Source organism: Narcine bancroftii, chromosome 2 (genome assembly GCF_036971445.1).
Source record: "Narcine bancroftii isolate sNarBan1 chromosome 2, sNarBan1.hap1, whole genome shotgun sequence".
Classification (NCBI taxonomy): Eukaryota; Metazoa; Chordata; class Chondrichthyes; order Torpediniformes; family Narcinidae; genus Narcine; species Narcine bancroftii.
The window spans coordinates 144,239,596-144,255,603 of NC_091470.1; the positions used below are offsets into that span (position 1 = coordinate 144,239,596).

Genomic DNA, 16,008 nt, shown 5'->3' on the forward strand with positions numbered 1-16,008 from the left:
GTCTATACTTCGTCTTTTGTCTACCATAAGACAAACAAGCTCCACATCCTCAATAGTGAAGGGGCGATCTCCTCTGAGTTTACGATTTGAGCACGGAACAACCAAGCGCCCCAAATAAGCCGACCTGAGGTGTCTTAAAGTGGAATGAGGAATTAGGAGATCTGTGTTATGAGAGGAGGCTAACCCATTAAGGGCTTTATAGCAAACAAGAGAACTTTTAAGATCAATTCTGATCTGTACTGGCTGCCAATGGAGGGAGGTCAGAATAAGAATGATATGATTCCTCTTCTTAGCACCTGTCAGGAGCTTGGCTGCAGCATTCTCAACCAATTGCACACGGATTCTTGAAGACTGACTAATCTCAATATATAGATCTTGTATCTTATCAGTCATGACTAGAATACCAGTGAGTTGCCAGCAACACCACCCCAGTGGAGAGTGGGTCATTCTGCTCATGAAAGAAGCTCAATAGACCTCCGATTTGGTGACTGGATTAACTTATTTGGAATGGTTTACTTGGGATCGTCCCCTCCACCTCCTGTTTTCACCAAGTGACCAGGGAAGAGTTAAACTGAAGCTGGACTGGGTGCACGTCATTGGGACTAGGCAAGAATAATAGTTCAGCACAGACTAGAAGGCCTGTTTCTGGGCTGAATTGTTCTATGGTTCTACCATCTGATATCAGTATCATTAAATTGAGCCGCGCCCTGGGGACTCCCAATGCGTAAAGGTTTAATATCTCTTTAATTAAATTGCATCGAGCTACCTTTGTGCTGTTGCTTTACTTAACAACTCTAGGAGATGCAATTATTGAAGATTATCCCCCGTGACTTGCTAATCTGTGTATCAACCGATTTGATATTTAAACATTGCGGATTTTTATACAACAGAATCTCTGGTGTATTTGAAACACCTATTGTTTACAACATCAGAATAGGTTTTTGTTAAAGCATCACAGGAGAAAAGGTGAAGGTCCCAATTAATGAATTGGTTACCCAGCACTGACAAGTCAGGGTACAACGTACTAACCACCATCCTGATGAAGGGTTTCGACCCAAAACGTGGACCATTCTTTTACTTCCACTAGCACTTTTTACACTTGCAACCCACTAAATCGGCCGTTCAGTGTCCCGGGATAGGAATCGGCGTTTCGCTGTTCACACGTGACCACTCTTAACTGGGACACTGCATGCGTTCACACTTGCAAGGAGCCATCCCCTGTGACATTATGATGCATCAAGCGATGGTGGACCTGCTCTAAACCCTGATCAATGTATTATGGTTTTATATTTGAACAAAATTAATCATGTGGGGGGAGGGAGCTAGCAAGCGACCGACTGACGGATGGAAGGTTGCACTTACTATTATCCTGTGAGTGTGTAAAGTGTCATCAGTTGATGGGCCAAAAGGCCAACTCTGCTCCTATACCTTATAGTACAGCGATTTTCCCCTGCACTGGCAATGCCAGAATCAGCCTCTAATGTGTGAGAGCAGGACCTGAATCCATATCTTGAGGTGACACACAAGAGACCACATATGCTGGAATTTTGAGCATAAAAAAGAATCAATCTGCTGGAGGAACTCAGTAGGTCGAGAGCATCATTAACTCCTTTCACACTTCCAAGTGTTTCCAGGAATTAACGGCCAATTGGCCTAAAATGGGTCTAGTGTGAAATGAAAATCTTCTCAAAGCTGGCGTGAGATGACATCTTCTCATGCTGGAGGATTGACTGTCTCAACCCTTTGTACAATCCCCGGCATCTGCAGATGCTGGCGTTACAATCAGGCAAGTGTAGAATGGGCAATTACATTCTGGAACAGAATGTGTGAGTGCAGGAATGTGAAGGAAGAATAGATTAAAATGAAGGTATAAACTTTGCTGGTGGAAAGTTGCAGCGGGAGAGAGAGAGAGAGAGAGAAAGGAAATAAATAGCAATAGCCAACAATTGGCATGGGATTTTAAACTGCATGGTAAAGTTGGTAGCACTATAGCGCACAATTTATAAAGATCATGGGGGAAAAAGCAATGGCGAATCTGACTTCCAAGAATGCTGTGCGGCAGAGAAACTGCCCCATGAGTGTTCCATGTATGCATCCGTACATCTAGCCCTTTCTCTGCCGTACAGAATTCTGGGAGGGAGGTCTGCCATTGCTTTTTCCCACGGTATTTATAAATTGTACACTACCAACTGTTCCATGCTGAATAAATTGTGTGCGATAGCGCTACCAACTTTCCCATCCCGTTTCAAAATTGTCCGCTATTGCTATTTATTGCTATCATTTTCTCACAGTCCCTTATAAAGGTTTATATAGGTTGGCACAACAAAAACAGAGGCTGAAGGGCTCAATCTATGCTGTACATAAATCTTAATCCGGTTATAATTACCAAGGAGGGCAAATTCCCGGGAACTCGGACCATGGTGTGAAAGGCCCAGGAGGGCCTGAATTCCCGGAAATTTCACCGGGATGCGGTGTGAAACAACGGACTTCTGTGCTTGAACACAGTCAAGATGGGAATAGTAGCATACCATCTCCATAATTCTGACAAGCAGTATATCACTCTGCTGATCTCCTTTTGTCTTACTTCCAGATGCCTCAGTGAGCAATAATGAAGACGTCATACAGGATCTGTCCGACATGAGCAGTAACGATGCAGAGGAGGGTGAAGATGATGAGTTGTCTTTTGGAGATGAATCGGACGGTATGATATATGAATGTTTCCTTTTCGAAGTTTCAGACTATGTTGTTTGCATTTTGTTTTTTTAAATTTGTTAATAGGATTTGAACTTGAATTTAAGACACTTACTGTTCATCCCCGATTGTATCCTGAAGCATTGGAGAAACTCAACAGGTCACGCAGTGTCCTTAGAAAGTAGAATGTTGCTGCATGACCTGCTGAGTTTCTCCAGCACTTTTGCGTAGCGTACTGGTCTCCAGCACCTGCAGATTTCTGTGTTTACCTGTATCCTTGATCATTCGGAGTGGTTCGGATCTTCAGTCATTCCGGGAGTATACCGATAAGGTAAGGACAGCGGTAACAACCACAGCAACCACGCAACAGTTAGTGCATCTGCCCCGGGTTCGATCCATACCTTCTGGTGCTACCCGACCATCCTCATTTCACAGGCTTCCCCCTGTTGTTCCAGTTTCCTCCCACGTCCCAGTAGTGTACAGGTTGGTGCATTAATTGGCACATGTAAATTGAAGTGAAACACGAAAGTCTGCAGACGCTGCGATGGTATTAAAAATACGGACATGTTGGAGGAACTCAGCAGGTCTCACAGCGTCAATCCTGAAACATCAGTTACATATTTTTATCTCCTCTGAACCCCTGTGAGACCTGTTGAGTTCTTCCAGCATTTCTGTGTTTTTAATCTGTAAATTAGCCTCACTGTGTAGGATAGTGGTAGAAGATGAGCATATGGGAGCTTTGAAATAGGGTCAGTTTAAATAGGTAGGTGATGGTCAGTATGGACTTAATGGGCCAAATGGTCTGTTTCATGCTGAAATAGTTCCATAACTATTTTCCACCAGCACATTAGTGGGGTTTTACACCAATCCCGTGGCTTCTTGGACATGACCTAATTTAATGAAATTTAATTAATGGGGAGTTCATGCATTGGGAACATTCTAGGCAGTTTTTGGAGAATGTTATTAGCCCAGCACAACACTGTTGCTGTTCCTTGCTGCTGTGGTGAGTCTCCATCCTGTCTGAATCAACTGCCTGGCACACCCAGTGGTTAGCACAATACTGTTGTGGCACTGGTTTGAATCTGGCACACTGTCTAATTGTATGTTTTCCCAGTGACCTGTGTTGGTTTTCCCTGGAAGCTTTGGTTTCCTCCCACACTCCAAAACCATATGGGGGTTGCAGTTAATTTGGGTGTAATGAAGTGGCATGGATTTAAAATGGCTGGAACTGGCTTCTGCCGTGCTGTAAATATATTTTTTTAAATTATTTCAACTTTCCTCCATTCCCTGGAAAATGTTTAAAACTGCTCAGACTGCCAATGAAGCTTGGTCAACATGGACAAGTTGGGTCGAAGGGCCTTCTCTGTACGACTCCTAGTGCCCCCCCCTCCCCCCAGCTTCTTCATCTGGCCCCCTTCCTCTGGTGAAGGTGCTCCTGCTGTGCTGTTGACTTAGGAGTGCCAGCAGTTCGATCTAGCCACGGTGAGGTATCTCATGGTGAAATCCCTCGTCCTCTCTAGTTGCTCATAGTTTTGGGAGGAGTTTTTAGATAACGTGGTGGAGGGAGTGAAGGGTGAGAATGGTCACTGGCCTGCATGGTCCAGGCATCTTTCTTGTTGCCCGACCCCTCTTAGCACCATTCTCCCAGCGCACACCAGTGTTAGTATTAGAATCCTGGTGTAATAATGGGGGATTAGGTGTGTGAGCTTCTCCTGTGACATTTATTAGATTCCAGTTTTTAATACAAGAGCAATTAGTTCTCATTGCTTGTCTTTGCATCGAGATAGAGATTTGTAGGAATGAGTGGGAGAGTGTATGGGTAATTTTATGATGACCAAGTCAGTTGGTTAAATCATCTTGTTTATGAAATTATTGATATAGTTTATTATTTATAGCATTTAATTTATAATAATGTTGGGAAGAGAAAGCTTTGGCAGAAGAGAGTCTTTCCGGTAGTTATGAGGCTGAGGATTAACTGCAGTACTGAATTTCAGTGAGTTCTGTGGGACGATAGCTGGAATGTTGTGGTCCTGTCTGGCTCTATCAGGCCTTTCTTGGATTAAATCCACTGATCTGCAGAGGTGAAATGGCAAGAGACGCAGTGGGCTTGGAAAGATAAATGCAAGAGTGATATTTCCCACAGAAGGTTGTGTTAAACCAGGGCTCACAGAAACCTCTTCACCCAAAGTGTGGGAATCTTCAGAATTCTCTACCAGTGAGGGAATGTGGAGGCTCCTCAAACAGTGAAGTGCTGGGTTAACTCAGCAGGACTGACAGCATCCATGGGTAGAAATGGGTCGCTCAGGACCCCTTATCAAGATGGAAGTAAAACCGGGGTAATGTTACATTCGGGGAGGGAGACACAGGTGCTGCTCGACCCACTGAGTCCCCTTCAGCAGTTCATTGTTTGCTCAAGATTCCAGCACCTGTAGTTTGTCTTTATTCACATTTACATTTTTAAAATTTAGAAATGGTAACAGGCCGTTCCAGCCCACGAGCCCATGCTGCCCAAACACACCAATTAACCTACAAACCCCATACATATTTAAGGGTGGGAGGAAACCGGAGCACCCGGAGGGAACCTACGCAGTCACGGGAAGAACATACAAGCTCCTTACAGACTGCTGGATTCAAACCCAGGTTGCTGGCGGTATAATAGCGTTTTGCTGACCGCTATGTTAACCACGCCACCCTTATGGCAGTTTTTTAGGTAGTGAGGGAATTGTAGAATTTATGGAGGAGAGCGGTGTTGTTGGATAACAGTGCAGAATGTGGGGCTGAATGGCCTGGTTATCACCTCATTTTCATGTTAAGAAATTACATTGGACTTACTGGTTTGTTGTTTCCTGCTTGGATGCGATTTTTTTGGAAAGACTGTTATCTGGAGAGCACGCAGCAACTGTTGTGTGGCTGTGTACCTGTGCACGCACTGTAGTGTTGTTAGCTCTGAAGAACCCATCGTGACAAAGTTACTCCCAATACTCCAGCCCCAGTCTCACTTCAGGAAGTGAATCGATGCACTCCCATTGAGTTGTGACAGCTTGCAATTTGCATTCATTTACGACATCTGGTCAGAAATTCCTAACCCACACTAAAACCTTTGCCTGAAACCCCGGAACCATTTTATCAATCTCCATTGAAAGGTCAGCGCCCTGACATTTCTCCCCACTTCAGGGGTGTTTCCGGCATGTTCTAATTCCAATTTTTGGAGTGTGAAGGATGGCTTGGCTTGGAATAGCTGTGACATGCTGACCCTTGGAGGGTAGAAGCCATTACCCAGCTCATCCCTCACTCAGCTGACATCTCATTCTGAGGAGGTGGGATGGCTGAACTGTGATGCCAATTCCCATTTTCCTGCACTCCCAGGTCACCACCCATTTCTTGGATGCCTTCCCCTTCACTGAGACAAGATGGATGTTGTCAAACCAATTGCAACTAGAATCATCAATTATTTGAAAATCATCGTCGAGCATGCAGCATGGAAATTGACCCATTTGGCTGTTGTGTCTGGACGCTAATCCGATCTGTTGTCTCCCAAATAAACCACCCTCACCCTTCCAATTTCCCCTCCACTCCCTTACACTCAGAGCAGCTCACAGTGGCCAATTAAATCCCTCTAGTTGGGATGTGGGAGGAAACAGGAACACCCTGGGGAAGCTCTCTCAGTCACCGAGGGAAGGTCCAAGTTCCACATAAACAGCACATAGCAGTCAGGATTGAATCCAAGTGGGTGGAATTGCAAGTGACCACTGTGAAACTCTCTTCATAATTAATGTATCTACCCCTTCCATGGAAAGATGGGCACAGAAAGGTAAGTCTGTGATCAGGTTTAGTAACCCATTCTCTTCACACACTTCAGGGGTCTAGTTCACGCTGCAATACACAATGCACCTTACCCCCTTCCTTCTCCTAGCAGGGAGATACCGTCAGCCCTCTCTCCCTACTCAGCATCTTATCTTCTACCCTCCCACCTGTATCCATCTATAACTCTTACCTGTTAGCCTAGCCTGCTCCACCTTCTGCTCTCCTCTACTCCTCCTCATCCCAATTTTTTATTCAGGCCCCCTCCTGAATTTCTTCTACCCGACAAAGGGCTCAGGCCCCGTGATGTCAATTACCCTTTAGCCCATGACTGCTGCATGCCCTGCTGAGTTTCTCCAGCATCTGCGGACCTTTTAGTTCAATACCATTTCACACTGTGGTATTCATTAGCACGGTTAGTCTGGTGGTTAGCGCAAAGCTGTTGCAGCGCCAGCGATCGGGACCAGGGTTCAAATTGTCTGTAAGGAGATTGTAAGTTCTCCCTGTGTCTGTGTGGATTTTCCCCGGGATCTCTAGTTTCCTCCCACCATTCAAAATGTGCTGGGGGGGGGGGGTGGGGGGGAATTATAGGATAATTGGGTGTAATTGGGTGCCACAGTCTCATGGGCCGAAATGGCCTTTTTCCATGTTGTATGTCTAAATTTAAAAATGTATAATGCTATTCTCAAGTTCCTTTCCCCTGCACTTCAGTATCCCTGGCAGTGCAGCTGATGAACAGCACTAGGCTACATAGCAAGGCTGCTCACAGAAAACCACCCAACAGAAACCTTGCTATCAAAGGGGAGGGCACCTCGAGCCAATCCACTTTTTCTAAAAAAAAATCTGGTTTAAGTAAATCAATTAAAATAACAGCTTATGGAAGAAAGGAATTGGTAAAGTAATTTGAGCAATTTATCCTGTATTAATCTGAAAAATAGAGTAAACCTAAATGATCGACCTAATAAATTAGAGTGATTGCTTTAGGACTTTCTTTTAAATGTGCGCAGATTCCTTTAGTGAATTTATAATTGATTGTGGTAAGTTACTCTGGAGTTAACTAGCTTTCCAACAATGTATTTCAAAAGTGATACCTCTTCAAGGCCAGTCAGGTATCATAAAGCTTATGGTCAGAACGTAGTTCCATGTGTCCCAGTGAATACAGGTCTCATTTTCCTTCTAATATTGTGCCTCCTGGTCAGATTCAAGGTCCATCTGAGCAAATGATGAACCAAACAACCTGCACATGCTTGAAGAAACCCTTCTCTCAAGAACAGCAGGCTTTTATTTTTAATTTTTAAATTTAGACATACAGGCCCTTTCACCCCATGAGCCCGTGCTGCCCCAATTAGACCCAATTGACCTCCATCCCTGGTACATTTTGAACAGTGGGAGGAAACCCATGCTGTCACGGGGAGAATATATAAACTCCTTGCAGTCAGCACTGGATTTGAACCCGGGATGCAACAGTGTGCTGCTGTGTGGATGATGGATGGATAACACGCTGAAATATCAACCCTGTTTCTCTTTCCAACCAACACTGCCTGGCCTGCTGAGTGTTTGAACATTTTATCTGCCATACCACAATTTCAATTAGCATCCAATTCTCAATAATGAAAATGTTAATATGGAACTCTCCAACTTGGATAACTTATTATTTCTGACTCTATCAAAACTGGCCACTTGTGGTATGATGTTGATTGTTTTTTAAATATTTATATAGACGGTACTGCAGTTCACTGACTAACTCGCCCAATTGGAGATGTTCTTCTCCCACTTTCTGCTGCCTGAAACAAACTTGCTTTCTTTATTTCCCAATTCTGGTGAAGGGCCGCAAACTGAAACATTAAGTGTTTCTCATACCGTAGCTGACCTGTTGAATATTTCTAACAACTTTATTTTTATTCCATTTTTCATTGAAATCATTTAGTAAAAATTTATGGTTGTACCCAGTTGAACAATGAGATGAAAGATGATACAGGACTCTAAGCAACTCTATCAATTTTCTCAGTAACCAAAGTGGGGGGGAATATTATGTATGGCGGTTAACCTCTTGGCTGGCCTCATCGTAAACTTTGCAGCCTTTTCTAGTTCTGAGGCAGCTGCAATATTGTTACAGTGCCATAGAGCTGGGTGCTGTCAGTGAGGAGTTTGTATGTTCTCCCCCTGTCTGTCCTTCAACCCTTCAAAATGTACCAGGGTTATAGGTTAATTGGGGGGCATGGACTTATGGGCCATGTGTCTAAAATTTAAATTAAAAAAAATTAAATGGGTCAAGTGAGAATTTTGAAACCCTTCTGAGTTGTCTTAGCTGAGGTTAATGTTCAAAGGCAGAGTAATGGTCCTGAGATCTCTGTTAATCCACAACTGAGTGGTCAAAGTGAGCATTGACAATGGGTCATAGAAATATGTGCATGTGTTTTCTAATTGATTTACCACTGAATTGTTCACAGATGATGATGATGAAGAACCTAATCGTTCTAGTTGTGCTGTTGAGAAGATGTCGCATGCAGAGTTGGAGGGACTTGCAGAAGGAGATGAGGATGTTGTTGAAGACCTGGAGATTTCTGATGAAGATCAGTGATGTAATATGCTGTTCCTGCCCTAACATTTGACTGTTGAGTTCTTTCAGATGGTGCATTCTGAAGGAGCAACCTGGCCAAATATTTCTGAGCACAAATAATAATGTGGCCCAACAAAAAACCTGTTTTTACAGAAACAAGCTTGATCTTGGGACCATTTGTTTTGTGTGTGTAGAACTAAAACACTTTAAACCAAATTATAATTTTACAAATGGTTAGCTTATTAGCAGTCCTGTGCCGAAAGTACCAACCACAGAAATATTCGGTCATTTGTAATTTCAGTTGATCTGAAATCACAACAGCTCAAGAGTCCGGAAGTATTGATTAGGGTGACTGCCCTGTCGGTGCACACCAGCCCCTCGGCGAAGAACCAGCCCCACGGTCAGTCCTGAACCTTGTTTCACAGCCTTTATCTGTGATTTCATTTTATTATTGCTTGGTGTTATCACACTGATCTTTCTGTAGGTTGTAATCACCTAATAGTGTTTATTTTTTTTATGAGGGTAAATAAACCAGTGGTGAGACCATACATTTTGTTTTCAAGAGATTTTAGACATTTTTGTTACTTTCATGTTAATTTTTCATATTGTAATTCGTGTGGTTATTCTGCATAGGACATAATCGAGATCTACAAGATTATGAGAGGCATAGATAAGGTAGAGTCAACACCTTTTCAGAAGTAACATCTGTACAAAATGAAGGGAGGAAAATTCAGGTGAGACATCAGGGGTAAGTCTTTTTTACACAGAGAGTGGTGGGTGCCGATGGAGGCTGGAACAATAGGGACATTTAAGAGACTCTTAGAGAGGCACGTGGATGAAAGAAAAAGAGAGGGTTATGAAGTAGGGAAGGTTTATTTTTGCATCATGAATACAGTAGAACATCATGGGTCAAAGGGCCTGTACTGTAATGTTCTATTACAAGCCCTTCAGCCCACGATGTTGTGCTGACCTATATAAACCTTCTCCACAACAATCTAATGTTTCCCTACCTCACAGCCCATAACCTTCCATTTATTCCAAACATTGTGTGTCTATTGAAGATTTTTAAATGTCCCGACTGTAGCAGCCTCACCACCATATAACAATTACAACACTGAAATAGGCCATCACAGCCCTTCTTGTCCATGCCGAAACACTTACACTCTCCCAGTCCCACTGAGCTGCATACCTTCTAGATCCATATACTTATCCAAATTTTTCTTAATATTGCACCTACCTCCACCAGAAGCTCATTCCACAGACACCGCTCTCTGAGTAAAGAAGCTTCCCCTTGTGTTGTACATAAACTTTAGCCCCCTAATTCTCAGCTCATGTCCTCTTGTTTGAATCTCCCACATCGATCCCCCTCAAAATGTTAAAAGCCTCCCCCTCCATCCCAAGCCTTCTATGCTCCGAGGAATAAAGACCTAACTTGTTTAAACTTTCTCTATAACTTAGGTGCTGAAACCCAGGCATCGTCTGGTGAATCTTCTCTCTATTTTGATCACATCCTTCCTATAATATTCCAAATTTGGCCTCACTAACGCCTTGTACAATTTTAACACTGCCTCCCAACTCTTCTACTCTATGCTCTGATTTATAAAGACCAGCGTTCCAAAGGCCTTCTTCATTCCCCTATCCATCTGAGATTCCACTTGTAAGGAACTGTGTACATTATTCCTACATCTCTCTATTCATTTGCATTCTTTAACGCCCTACCAACATGTAGCACCTCACACTTATCAGCATTAAACTCCATTTTCCAACTTTCAGTCCACTCTTCTAACTTGCCCAAGTCTCTCTGCAAGGTTTGAAAGCCTTCCTCACTATCCATAAAATCTACCTCTCTTAGTAGCATCTGCATACTTACTAAGCTAATTTACCACCCCAATATCTAGATCTTAATGTATATTACAAAAAACAATGGACCCAGTACAGATCCTTGAGGCACACCACTAGTCACCGGCCCAACAGTTATCCACCACCATTCCCAGGAATGCATTCCAGACACCCAGGCCTCTCTGTGTAAAATTTACCTCTGACATCACCACTGAACGTTTCCCCCACTCACCTTAAACAGATGTCCTCCAATGTTTGCTATTATTGCCCTAGGAAAGAGCTGCTGGCTGTCCGTCCCATTGAAGTTCCTCGTAATCTCAGATTCTGCGGAAGAAACTGTTGGTTATCCTTGTGTCCCATCTCCAAGGCAGCATTCAACTCATTAGTCTTCCTTTGCTGACACAGATGTTACAGAAACATGTCAAAGCACGGCTGTGATGCATGAAACATCAGGTATACACTTGACACCACACACATGGGTCTAGGTCTGGTGCAGTGAATTTGTACAACTCTCGAGGAGTACAAAAGGAGAGAAACAAACAAGGGAACACTGTAGGCACATGGCTACTTCCAGTCTTAAAACCATCCAACAAGACGCCAAGATCGCACCTTCACATTTTGGGGGTGCGGGGTGATTTTATTTCACAAAAAGTTAAGGACAGGAATGAAAGCAAATCAACAAATAGGCTAAAATTATTTTACAGATCACCATATTCTCATTGCTTATCACGGCAGGAGAGAAATGAAAGCTTGGCAGAAACCATAGAAAGAAACAACTTTTAATTTTTTTTCTTATTCATTTATCACCCTTTCAGCGATGAATATTACTCTATATAAATTGCACTAAACAGTATTTAACCTACCAACGAAATCTCCATAAATAACATAAATCTCCAATAATGCTGTAAAGCAACAATTGCCGTTCATCCAAGTTTTGAAAAAAAGATGAACTTCCCTTTGCAGTTTCCGTTTCCCACCCACCCGAAAATATTCAAAAACGTGCAACTACACAACAACAGGAGGAGAAAAAAATAAGTACCAAAATGTTTTTCTGTAACTAGCTTTGTTCAAATAATTCACTGTACAAGTTTCAGGATTATAGCCATAAATTTAGATGCAGTCATTTTAAATAAACTTTGTTACCTGTGCAGGCATGGTCTTGTCGAGCACGTGTGTACAAGGAGTGATTACACCTCTACAGTGAGGCACTTTTAAAACTGTCCAATAGGCAAAAAAAAACCCCAAAATTATTGTACCATTCAGAAATGTATTGTAAACACAGACCAACCACCATCATCTTTGGTTTAGCACTGGACAAATGCATAGACACTACAAGGTCCTTTTCGAGTTGAGTACTTGTGGAATCTGTTCTTTCTTTTTAACGTTGAACCTTAGTCTCAGGTCTGTGATGGAATTTTCTTTTGGTACAAGTACACTGTTCCGGATATTTGCTCCCTCTGCTGCTTAACAAAAGGACAAAGGGTTTGCACAACATCTTCCAGCTCCTTTCTCTGACAGGGCGCAAATGTGGACAAACTCTCGTCTCTTGGCATTTCTTCAATTTTGTTTTTTTGGCAGGCTCTCTGCTGCGTGATTGTATAGACTGACGTCTTGAAGGAAGAAATCTTTAGAAAGCCTGGGGATTTGTTTCCAAGGAAACTCAGTCAACCAATAAAATCAGCACTCCAAATAAATACTTGGGTTCTGGGAGATGACAACGCTTGCTGCAATCGCTCGATCGGATGGCAACATCACAACTGCGGCTTGCCAATGTCGCCCAGCCCAATGGTGCTGCCGTTCTCCTGTTTTGGCGAGATGCGGCTGGCTTGGACACCGCCATACGGTGAGGCCACGCTGCCGGTGGATGAGGGGCGGTTCTCGGCGGGAGGGGGGTCTCTCTCTGGTGGCCTGAGAGCCGCTGGCGGGAGAGGCATTGCCAGCGGGAAGCTAGCCATGTACAATACCCGCCCTATCCGTTTGGCCACCTGCAGAGAGAAATGCTGACAGGTCAGGTTCCACACTAAGACTGACACAAGGGAGGTACAGGAGCTCGTATGTCACTTACATCACTTCTGAGGCAGGGAGAACATCTTCACAGCAGTGATAGCAGACAAATATTGAAAATGAGGGACATTAGGGCAGAATGGAGTTAAACAAGAAAGTCTTCAGATCCTGGGACAAACGTGTTGGGGAAACTCAGCAGGTGAGGTGGGACATGTTGGTCAGCGTGTTTACCACTGATGAACAGCTACTTCACTCCTTGACTTACCTTTTGGTTTGTTTTAAGTGGAAGGTATTTACTAATTTAGTAGGGACAGCCATTTGGATTGAAACATTTTCCAATTTATGTTTCTCAAATGCATGATAAAACAGACTGCCAGGAACTTGTGTCGAATAAGCGACTGGCCCACTTGCTCAGGTTCATCTAATGCCCAAATCCAGATTCTACAGACACTCTGAGAATGTACATGACAAGGGATGATCAAGTCCATCTGAAATTCTTCCCTCTGCTTATTTATTTGCAAGCAGCTGATGAGGCACCTATGTTATTAGTTTAGGGCTCCAAACCCCCTATGGTTTAATTTCCAAGCCCTGCCTCAGGTGAGACAATGGGCACTACATCTTGGGTAAGTCTTGAACACTTTTGAATTTCCAGTAAAATTATTAAGGACATTATTCCCACATTTGCCAGAACAGGTTTCCCACAGGAGGTGACTCAACCACTCCAACTCCTTCTGTCCTTCAATAAAACCACAACTAGCCAGTGATCTAACTACATACGTCAAGACAGCATAGGAGGGGGCCTGGCCCGTAAGCTCACACTGACTACCAAACATTCATTTGTACCAGTCTGACAAAAAAAGAAAATCCCTTTTATTCTCCCCACTCCACAATGAGGGCCCATTAATCTAACCTGCAATTAAACAACCTCAGGAATAAACTGGAGCACGCAGTAACAGAGAGAATGTGCAAACTCCACAGAGGCAGGCACGTGAGGACAGGATTGAAGCCAGATCACTGGAGTTTGGGAGACAGCAGCTCTACCACAATTCCCACCTCCCTGTATCACTGCTCCATGTCAATAAGCTACCACCGAACATTCCACTCTCGCATCTTTCCACCCTTCCGTGGCTGAGAATTCTCATTAGACCTGGCTGTTTGGATGGGAGAGGAGCAAGCAGTTTTGTACTTAGAAGGGTGGTGCAGAGAAGATTTGCCAGGATTTTTCCCCAGATGGAGTGTATCAGTCATGAAGTGAGGCAGGATTAGTTCTTGTGCCAAAGGAGAGTGTGGGGGAGCACAAAAGAATGCTATGCAGATACAGAACTATGAGAGGCATAGACAGGGGAAACAGAAGGACAATTACTCTAGGTAAGGAGGTAAGAGATGGAGAGGAGATATGAGGTGGAAGATGGCAGAGGCAGGATCTCCCACAATGGATCTAACAAATAAATGAATTGTAAAAGCCCAAGTTGGGCTAGTGTGGATAGTTAACTGATGGCACAGATATTGTGGGCTGAATAACTTGCTGTGCTGTACAATTTAATGACTATAAGAGAGGACATTTTCTCTGTTCTAATAGCCATGGATGTAGAACACTACACCCACAATACAGGCCCTCGATGTTGTGCCAAACCATATAGCCCCCAAAAAATTACTAAACCCACCCTTCCCTGTAACCCTTTATTTTTCTTTCATTCATGTGCCTGTCTTAAGTCTCTTAAATGCCTCCATCACCATCCCGGGCACTAACAATTCTCTGTAAAGAAAACATCCCTTCTGTCTCCCCGCAACTTACCTCCCCTAACTTTGTGCATATGTCCTCTGGTGTTTGCCATTCCTGCCCTGGGACACTGGCTGTCCCAACGTATATATGCATCCGATCATCTTGCAGACCTCTATTAAGTCTCCTCTCATTCTTCTGCACTCCAAAGAGATAAGTCCTCTTACCTCATAAAACTTGTTCTCCAATCCAGGCAACATCCTGGTAAATTTCTTCACCACATCCTTCTTATAATAAGGTGACCAGAACTGAACACAATACTCCATGTGTGGTCTGTTCAAATCTCAAGAGCAGGAGATTTGCTAAGGGAGCTGCACAATTTGTTCAAACTCAAGGACTGAACACTGATATCTTGCACATATTAAGATTACGGTGGTTGATGCGCATTTTGACTAATAATCAAGTGGTTTATTAATTCAGTTAACACTTGATTCTGCGGGAGTGCTGGAGATGATCCACGAACACTCAGTGACTGAGAAGGGATGCTGGGAGACACTACTGGCGACTCGTTGCCTTACGGCAGACAAAAGGCAATTTTGTGCAATATTACATGTTCCATACTATCTCATGACAATAAATAAATCTTGATTATCTAAATACTTGATTAATCCTTCAATAAAGCATGATTATCAGCAGATTATATTTTAATTATTCAGTTGATACCTGAATTTAGAGGTTTCAAGCATGTCAGTGTGCAACTTCCTTCTATGTTTACTCATGTGATCAGTCTGTGAATGATCCAGAAAAGAGACAATCACAGACATTGCTGTGTGCCAGGTCACAGTGAGATCAAACTGAACATTAGGAACACTGTCAATGAGTTCTGACCCTCTCCATAGATGATGCCCAACTTGCTGAGTGTTTCCTGCACTTTCTGTTCTTAGCTCAGTGTCAGTGCTACTTACAGATCGGCCAATCACAGATTAAACACCTTGGATCAATTAGAAAGGTGCAACTGAGATCAGGAGTGGGAAGGAAAACACCTCAGCACACAGAGTATCTTCAAACCAATGTGATTAATGCTGGGTCAATTTTCCTGTAGCAGGGTAACAGGCCTTTCCACCCTTCAAACTCATGCTGCCCAATACACCTATTTTTAAATTGGAGATTGACTCAAGATTCAATTTATTGTCATGTAATAAAGACAGTGGAATATTACACGGGACTTATTTTTGTCTGCTGTAAGATGGCAGAAATTGCCTGAGGTGCTTCTTACAGTCAGAGAAAGAGTGACAGTGGATTCACCTCCAGTGCTCCTGGATGGGGAACAGGTCCAAGGTCAGTGAGCCTGGTTGAGCTCCTCCAGCATTTCTGTGTTTTTATTACAAACACA

The 16,008-nt window shown here is 43.3% G+C and overlaps 2 protein-coding genes across 14 annotated transcripts in view; one reads left to right on the plus strand and one right to left on the minus strand.

Moving 5' to 3' along the window:
• noc2l (NOC2-like nucleolar associated transcriptional repressor) overlaps positions 1-9,600 on the plus strand; it is a 147,271-nt gene extending 137,671 nt beyond the window's left edge. For both annotated transcript variants that reach the window (XM_069918378.1, XM_069918379.1), the window contains exons 18-19: positions 2,591-2,701; positions 8,943-9,600. In XM_069918378.1, the coding sequence (XP_069774479.1) occupies positions 2,591-2,701; positions 8,943-9,073 (242 nt within the window). In that variant the 3' untranslated portion in view covers positions 9,074-9,600. The remainder of the gene's footprint in view (positions 1-2,590; positions 2,702-8,942) is intronic.
• A 1,907-nt stretch (positions 9,601-11,507) lies between these two features.
• samd11 (sterile alpha motif domain containing 11) overlaps positions 11,508-16,008 on the minus strand; it is a 264,528-nt gene continuing 260,027 nt past the window's right edge. For all 12 annotated transcript variants that reach the window (XM_069918370.1, XM_069918369.1, XM_069918376.1 and 9 more), the window contains one exon: positions 11,508-12,876. In XM_069918370.1, coding sequence (XP_069774471.1) covers positions 12,643-12,876 — 234 coding nt within the window. In that variant the 3' untranslated portion in view covers positions 11,508-12,642. The remainder of the gene's footprint in view (positions 12,877-16,008) is intronic.